Source organism: Crocuta crocuta, unplaced genomic scaffold, assembly GCF_008692635.1.
Source record: "Crocuta crocuta isolate KB4526 unplaced genomic scaffold, BGI_CrCroc_1.0 scaffold228, whole genome shotgun sequence".
NCBI classification, from domain to species: Eukaryota; Metazoa; Chordata; class Mammalia; order Carnivora; family Hyaenidae; genus Crocuta; species Crocuta crocuta.
The window spans coordinates 2359774-2368794 of record NW_027532820.1 but is presented as its reverse complement, the minus strand read 5'-3'; the positions used below and the strand labels follow the sequence as shown (position 1 = coordinate 2368794).

At 50.8% G+C, this 9021-nt stretch overlaps 1 protein-coding gene across 1 annotated transcript in view; it reads right to left on the bottom strand.

Moving 5' to 3' along the window:
* KLRG2 (killer cell lectin like receptor G2) overlaps positions 1-9021 on the bottom strand; it is an 18299-nt gene that overhangs the window by 4656 nt on the left and 4622 nt on the right. Inside the window, exons 2-3 of the mRNA XM_077781051.1 lie at positions 3119-3220; positions 2551-2696 (exon numbers count right to left, since the gene is read on the bottom strand). Of these exons, the coding sequence (XP_077637177.1) occupies positions 2551-2696; positions 3119-3220 (248 nt within the window). The remainder of the gene's footprint in view (positions 1-2550; positions 2697-3118; positions 3221-9021) is intronic.

Here is a 9021-nt window from a genome sequence, read left to right as displayed (position 1 = left end):
GAGGGTCAGAGAGAGGGAGTCACAGACTCTGAAACAGGCTCCAGGCTCTGAGCTGGCAGTCAGCACAGAGCCCGACACGGGGCTCGAACCCACGAACCGCGAGATCGTGACCTGAGCGAAAGTCGGACGCTTAACCGACTAAGCCACCCGGGCGCCCCATCTTCATGTTTTTTTTCACCTTTCTGTGGTCGAGTGTGGCTCCTTGCTCCCTCCGCCCTACAGAACACAGCCATTCTCGAACTTTCTCCTGGTCTCTAAGCCCAGCTCTTGGGGAGGCCGAGACCCGCTGGTCTGAGGGCCGTGCGTGTTACTGGCACCTTGGAATGTCCCTGGGCATGTGTGTCCAGCTCCTGGAGCCTGGCCTTTGCCAGCTCCCTCTGCCAGCCTGTCCTCAGCTGCTCCTCCTCGCCCGGTGCCTCCTGGAATTTCTGGCCGTCATGCAGCGCTCCACAGTCATCACATTCCAGACGTGAAATCTTCACCTTCGTCTTTTTGCAAGGAGTTTACCCAGACTTTATGGTATGTTTTCTGTACACTTATGTTTCAAATAACTGATCCTGTATGCTTAGTTTTACAAGAATTCTTGGGGCGCCTGGGTGGCTCCATCAGTTGAGCGTCCAGCTTGAGCTCCGATCATGATCTTGCGGTCCAGGAGTTTGAGCCTCATGTCCAGCTCTGTGCTGGCAGCTCAGAGCTGGGACTGCTTCAGATTCTGTGTCTCCCTCTCTTTCTGCCCCTCCCCCACTCACGCTCTGTCGCTGTCTCTCAAAAATAAATAAATGTTTAAAAAAACATCTTTTAAAATTCTTTATCTGAAGCTTGAAATTTGGTTAAGCCCATCTCCCCCTTGGAGGACCCACCAGCCACAGGGAAGTTTTTGCTCAGAGGGCTAAGGTCATTCTCCACTGAACCTGTCTGCTTAGAGGCTGGAGGGCAGGGACAAGGCTTTCGGAGGACACTTGCTGTGCTCAGTGGGTCACTGCCCAGCTCGGTCCCCTTCCTAGCTCCAGTCACTCTCTAGGGACCGACCTCCATTCCCACTGGCCTCCATTTTGCAGACGCAACTAGGGGCCTGAGAATGTTCTTATTTGACAAACATAAGAACTCAGGGCCTGACGCAGGCGCCCGACAAAAACCCTTATACACCGACGTCCTGCTTAATGGGCTACTGTCCCACTAGCATTTCCTCCTAATTATGTAGCACACATTATTTGCAGAACATTTAGAAAATTAGAAAAATTAAAACTTTAAAGAAGGAGAAAAAAATCACTCGCAGTCTTCAGTGGTATCCACGATTAGGATATTACTATACATACTTCCTTTCTGTTTTTTCTTTGTATATTTATTGTTACTATATTGAGATCACAGATTTCATGGTTTTCAATCTACATTGTATCTTTTTCATTTCTCCATGTCTTCTGAAACCTAAGTTATTCCTGGCAATGAAATAACTCCTGTTCACTGTAAACCATTTTCTCCAGCATGGTCTTCTCTCCACCTCCAGGGACCTCTCCCAGAGAGAAAGGAGGCAGAAGCCACCTTCCCTGTTGTGAGGCACAGAACAGCTTTGTGTCAAGACTGGGCAGGAACAGTGCAAGAAAACAAATTCATGGATATGAAATCTTAAGTATTTTAACAAGTCAGATCCAGAAGTATTTGGGGAAGAAGAAAATCACGGCTAAGCAAACTATCNTGACACCTAGCTCAGAGCCTGGAGCCTGTTTCAGATTCTGTGTCTCCCTCTCTCTCTGCAGCCCCCCACTCCAGTTTTGTCTCTCTCTGTCTCAAAAATAAACTATAAAAAAATTTTTTTTAAAGAAAAAGGGGGGGGTGTAGGGAGGGAGAGGGTACCTGGGTGGCTCAGTCGGTTGAGCACCTGAGCCTTGATCTTGGCCCAGGTCATGATCTCAGCTCAGGTCACGATCTCACGGTTTGTGGGTTTGAGCCCATGTCAGGCTCTGTATTGACAGTGCGGAGCCTGCTTGGGATTCTCACTCTCTCAAGTAAATAAATATTTAAAAAGAAATAAAGAAATAAAACAGACCACTGTAATTCACCACAGAGATTAAAGAGGAAACAAAGGTATCATTTCAATATACACACAACAAAGCAACCCATGAAATTAAACTCATTCATGTTGAAACCTCTTCAAAAAATAGGAATAAAAAGGAACTTCCTTAAATGCTAACATTTAAGGAAGGGGCTGTTCTCATCATGGACTCTCGGTGACAAACACAGTTAGGTGATCAATAAATATGTTACCAAATCGCTGACCGGAGGAACGCTCACTGTGAAGGGCTTGGCCATGGGCAGGCTGGGAACATGCCCCACACGTGCTCCCGGCTCTGCCGCTGCGTCTTGGAATCAAGAGTAATTGAAGACCTTGGGAGCCCTGATGTCTGGTCCTCCCTCATGTCACTTTATTTCCTCAGGCCTAGGTGACTTTTTCTGCAATGCAGAGTTGGACTAGATCTTTGAGATTCCTTCTGGCGCTAGGAATGGGTGATCTGCAACGCTGTGTTCATCCCTGACCGCCCGCCTCCTTCTCACCTGGGTGTGGTCCGGCATGGGGAGGGTGGCGCTGCGAGCCGAGCAGAAGGCCTGGCTGGCCTCCCAGGCCCGAGCCTCGGCAGAGACGTAGTAGCAGTGCTCCTCACGCCACATCCAGCCCGGCGGGCACGGCCGGCACGTGGCGCCTGCAAGCAAGCACAGAGACCACTGTCAAGAGCTGAACGGATGCGCAGTAAAAAAAAAAAAGAATCAAAATCTGGCCATGGCCTTGACGGAAGGGACAAATCTGGAGCATGGAAGAGGTAAGCCTTGGGCCGGGCAAGCAGGGTGGGCAAGGACCTGGGCAGGCGGTAGAGTCTGCGCAACGCCCCAAGCTGCCCAAGGTGGGGGCCGTCCACCCACTGCTCATCAGAGCACAGGCTGTGTCCAGCGGAAGGAAGGTGCTCCCTTCCCTCTCTGTGCTCAACAAGCCAGATGTCTTCACGCTGCCTCTGCCCGGGGGGTGGCGAGGGGGGTGTCTTTTTCGGATTCTCACAAAGCTGCTGTAAGGACTAGACACCCTGGTGGTGGCCAGAGGGCGAGGGGGGACCAGGAGGCGGCACCATACCTGTTCTAGAAGCCAGGGCCACAATGGCGACCGCGGACACCGCCAGAAACACAGCCATGACCGCTAGGGCCCAGCGCAGGGACTTCATGTACAGAGGCAGCCCTGGGGGAGGGGACGGCCGGGAGAGACAGGTCAGAACCCAAGTCAGAACCGCACAGCGTCGCACGCCAGCGTCACGCCCGCCCTCGCACCCCACCCCCTTGGCCCAAGACACCACAGAAACCCACTCAGTTTAGGTTAGAAAATTAATATTGGGGAGAAAAACACTAGAAGATATTCTGCCGCTTTAAAAAATGGAAGATGTGAGAGTCCATTCAAGAAGGAGAACAGACGATTGGCTGACAACCATTTGCTGAGCACACGCAGCGCATGAGACACCAGGTACAAACACCACCAGGAACAGGGCAGGACCCCCACACTCACGGGGCTCAAGGACCCAGCAGATAAAGCTCCAAACGGGAGGGATGGGGGTTCGGTTTAAGCATCGACAGACCTGGGTTCCAGTCTCGGCTCCGTGGGTCCCCCAAGAGTTTCTGGTTCTCCCCGCCCCCCATCTCTCCAGGCCACCGGAGGCCACTGAAGCACGGTGCTTCCGGGGACAGATGCGAGCTGTCAGCAGCTCACGGGCCCAGGGGACCAGGTAGCTGGAATGAGGCCGCGGAGGGGAAAGGGGCTCCAGAGACAGGCAGGAGGAAGAGAGAGAACATATTCGAATCATCCCGCCCTGGTGACAGAGGAACCAGGGAGACCAGAGCGGAAACGTGGGGAATAAAACACAGTAAATGGTTCATTGTGGCCACTGACAGCTCACAGCAGCTTTCCACCCAGAAATATCTAAACTAACTGAGCACTCCTGGGGCGCCTGGGTGGCTCAGTCGGTTAAGCGTCTGACTTCGGCTCAGGTAGCGATCTCAAGGTTTGTGAGTTCAAGCCCCGCACTGCGTTCTGTGCGGACAGTGTGGAGCCTACTTAGGATTCTCTCTCTCCCCTTCTCTCTCTTCCCCTCCCCCACCCTCAAAATAAACAAACTTAAAAAATAAATAAATGAGTAACTGAGCACTCCTGAATCTGCTCCCTGCCAGGACACAGAAGCATGAAATCAATTAACGCAAAAAGAGGCCTCTCCTCTCCCAGACACTTGGGTGCAAGGGGCCATGGGACCCAGCCACATCTCGGGGACGAGGGCTTCGAATGCTACATATTCAGCGTAAGGGTCTCAAGAGCTCAGCCACCATATTTGCCAAAGCCTGAAAGAGCAGAGGTAGTTCTCCAGCAAATTTCTTCTTATTTTGAAAAGACTAACGCCATTTTTAAAACCACATGCACAGTAGGATACACCGCCCTCTGAATACACATTCGTGTGTATGGTACACACAACACACACACAGCATTGGGGCACATTTCCAAGGTTTTTAATAAAACATGTTTTCAATCATAATTCAACTTTAAAAGTAAAGGCACTTTTGAAATCCTCAAGTTCCCTTTTCTGTTAGGAAAAACACTTGCTTCAAAGACTGAAAAGGGATGCGTGTTACTCTGATCTATGAAGAGTCACATTCCATCTATGACCTTTTTGGAATTTGCTCCCCCCACCTTTTTTTTTTTAATACTTAACCTGCTTCTTAAAGGGATGTGACCCAAATTTTCATCAACTGATAAATGGATAAACAAACTGTAGCACATCCTTACAAGCGCAATATTCAGCCATGAAAAGGTATGAAGTGCTGGTACAGGCTGCAATTTGACCAAGCACCCAACAGTTTATGCAAAGTGAAAGAAGCTAGTTGCAAAAGGGCACATATTATGAGTCCATTTATGAAATGTCCAGAATAGGCAAACCCACAGGGACACAAAGTAGCTTAGTGGTTGCTTGGGGGCGGGGTGTGTGTGTGTGTGTGTGGGGGGGGGTGATGGCTAAAAGATACTGTGTTTCTTTTTAGGGTGTTGAAAATATTCTTTTTCTTGGTAAGGTTATTTATTTATTTTGAGAGAGGGACAGAGAAAGCAAGCAAGCAGGGGAGGGGCAGAAAGAGAGAGAGAGAGAATCCCACGCAGGCTCTGTACTGCCAGTGGGAGCCAGATGCGGGGCTCGAGCTCACCAACAGCGAGACCATGACCTAACCCAAAATCAAGAGTAGGATGCTTACCCAACTGAGCCACCCAGGCGCCCAGAAAATCTTCTAAAGCCAAGTGTAGTGATGGTTGTACACCTCTGTGAATGTACTAAGCCCACTGGATTGTACACTTGACATGGGTGGATTGTATATGTTACCAAAAAACGTGATTTGAAAATGCTTGGAATAAAAGATACATATGTATTGACAGTTTTAAAAGCAGAACTGAAAAACCTGGAGAAAAAAAGTAAAACAAATCTACCAATCACCCCGGTCAACATAACTACCGACCTTTCAGAAAAGAAATACAGCGGGTTACATAGTCTCACACACCTTCCACTCAGGGCTGCACGGCTGACCTTGGGAATGCAGGGGCCTCCCAAATTTCCAGGCAGAAGTCCCACCTACCCCCCTTTCAAAAGCAATTCTTTTCCTTTTTTTTAAGTTTATTTATTTGAGAGAGAGAGAGAGAGAGAAGGGCAGAGAGACAGTGAGAGAGAATCCCAAGCAGGTTCCACACTGTCAGTGTTTAGCCAAAGAGGAGCTCAAGGCAGGGCTCGAACTCATGAACCACGAGACCATGACCTAAAGTGAAATCAAGAGCCCAACATTTATGGATGGAGTCACATAGGAGCCCCTCAACAGCAATTCCTAATTACACAGGTAACACAAATACATTCTCCCTGTTAAAAAATGAAAATACAGATCAAGCTAAAGTCCCCTCTTGCTAAAATTTTTTTTTACTGTTTGTTTATTTTTGAGAGAGACAGAGCGTGGGGGGGGGGAGGGGAAGTAAGGGAGGGAGACACAGAATCTGAAGCAGGCTTAACCAACTGAGCCACCCAGGGGCCCTGCTAAAGTCCCCTCTAAACCCAACTTCTCCCTATTTCCGATTCCAGACCTCGCTCAGGGTCTGGGAACCCACCGAGGCAATAACACACAGTCCTTCCCTCTGGCCCCATTCTCTAGCTTCTACCCAATTCCCTTTTCAAATCTTGGATGGACATCTCTGATGTTCCCTCTGTTTACTCTCTCACTTTGAGCCCCATCTTAACTTGCCATCGTTCCGACGCGCGACTGAAACACCGTCTGCTTCCTCTTAGTCAAATCCGGTCACCAGGGGGTGGAATTAGGTTTTGCGGGGCTTAAAATTTATTCAACTTGCCCGTCCCTGATCAAACACTGTCTCTCTGTCTCTAAGTATACATAAGCATTAAAAAAAAATTTTTTTTTAAGGGGCTCTTGGGTGGCTTAGTGGGTTGAGCATCCGACTTTAGCTCAGGTCATGATCCCGCAGTTCATGGGTTCGAGCCCTACGTCAGGCTCTGCACTGACAGCTCAGAGCCTGGAGCCTGCTTCGGATTCTGTCTCTGTCTGTCTCACTCTGCTCCTTCTCTGCTCCCACACACTCTCTCTCTCTCAAATATAAACACTAAAAATTTTTTTAAAAATTTATTCAATTTAGTGGGCGAGGGAAGGGGTCTCAAAAAACATAATAGAAACCTCCAAATACACAGTTTGGCATAGGAGTCAGAGGGCTCCTGCCAGTGAGGCTCTGCTTTTGTGTCATTGCCTGCAGGCAAATCTATTACAGTTGCCCCAGCTCCTCCCGCTGGGGCTGACCTTGCTGGGCGTCACCCTCTCTGGGCCCCACTTCCTCCACGCACCCAGCGCTGATGAGTACATTCTTCCTGCCCGTCCCACCAACATTATAACTCCCTCTGGAGTTCTCAGGCTGCTCCCCCCCATCTCCAAAAGACACCTTCTACCCCAGCTGCTGTTCCCACTCTCAGCTCCAGAGTACCCCTGCCCACACGCCTCCTGGCTCCATCCCAGGCTGACCTGCACTTGAACTTCAGTCCTAGACTCTTATTAATCTGATAAAAAGCTACTGACTTCAAAAGACTCAATGTGGTAGATGGAATAATGTTCCCCCAAAGATGCCCACATCTTAAGCCCTGGAACCTGTGACTATGTTAGGTTACGTGGCAAAGGGGAATTAAGGTTCTGGATGGAATGAAGGTTGATCATCCATTGACTTTAAGATGAGGAGACTCTCCTGGCTTTTTTCTTTCTTCCTTTCTTGTAAAAAAAAAATTAATATTTTATTTATTTCTGAGAGAGTGAGAGTGAGAGCGAGAGAGAGAGAGAGCATGAGCAGGGAAGGGTCAAAGAGAGAGGGAGATACAGAATCTGAAACAGGCTCCAGGCTCTGAGCTGGCTGTCAGCACAGAGCCAGACGCAGGGCTCGAACCCACAAACCGTGAGATCATGACTTGAGCTGAAGCCAGATGCTTAACCGACTGAGCCACCCAGGCGCCCCTCTCCTGGCTTTTCTTGGTAGGCACAACATAATCACCAGGGTCCTTGGAAACAGAAGAGGGAGGTGGAAGAGGAGAGTCGAGGGGGCCAGCGGCAGAAGGAATCAGACAGACATTGCCGGATTCTGAGGGGTATGAACTAAGGAATTCTCCGTAGTAGTCTTCTAGCTACAGAAGGCAAGGAAACGGACTCTCTAGCGCCTCCAGGAAGGAACATGGTGCTGCTGACACCCTGGCTTTAGACCAGCCAGCCTGCATCAGACTTCTGACCTACAAAACTGTAAGATAATAAGTTCGTGTTGTTTCAAACCACTAAGTTTGTGGTAACTTGTTACAGCAGCGATAGGAAACACACCATCAGGCAGAAAATGTGCTCACACCAAACTCTGCAAAAAGCCGGGAGTGACGTGAGTCCCTGAACCCTACCCCTGACTGAGACAAAACAGAGACCCTGGGGCTTAGTGGCCTGTCTAGCTGGCCTGGTCTTCCTCCCACCTGGCCAAGCTTTTGGCACTTTGCCTGCTGGGCAGGTGGCTACTCCCTCCTGGGGGCTGTTTCTGAGCTTTCCAGCTATGAGGGCGCCCGTGCCACCCCCAAACCCTACTCGCCTTTCAGCGCTTAGCTCCAGGAAGCTTTCCCATGCCCCCAGGGTTCAGCACCCACTGCCCCTCAGTTCCCTGTCCAGGGTTGTTTATATCTTTTCCAGGCTCCTTCTTCCCTGACAAGAGCCCCCACTCTTTTTTTTAAAAAATTTTCAATGTTTATTTTATTTTTGTGTGAGAGAAAGACAGAGCACAAGCAGGGGAGGAACAGAGAGAGAGGGAGTCACAGAGTCCGAAGCAGGCTCCAGGCTCTGAGCTGTCAGCACAGAACTCGACGCAGGGCTCGAACCCACGAACCGTGAGATCATGACCTGAGCCGAAGTCAGACGCTTAACCGACTGAGCTCCCCAGGCGGCCCGAGCCCCCACTCTTTCAAAGGGAACCTTCTCCCCTCCCCCACCCCCACCCCAGCAGTCTGATCCGTAGTCCCCACGCGGTGGCTGCTGAATGTGGGAGTGTTGGTGGACAAATGCTCCTCAACACGCGGTGGAGGGACCGAGGGAGGCTGGGCCTGAGAGAGGAGCCGGGAGTCCGGGGACCTGTGTTCCCATTCGGGCTGCCACCACCGGCACGTGATCCTGCAAGACATCCCCAGTCCCGGAATTCCTCCCTACTTCTCGACACTAAGAGGGGGTGAGACAGTTCTCACCGTGGGACGGCGGAGCGGGGGTGGAGACACTGGTTTTATTCATCCACCGCAAACAGCTCAAGCACAGTCACGTAGCCCCGAACGTTACCGACCCTAGCTAGGCGGGACCGGCCGGGGGGTGCGGGGGCGTCGGGGTGCTCAGCCGGGCGCTCAGGCTGCGTTGCGTCCTCCCGGCCGCGCGGGGCCCCGGCGCGGGCGGGGGCTCACCTGGGGGCTC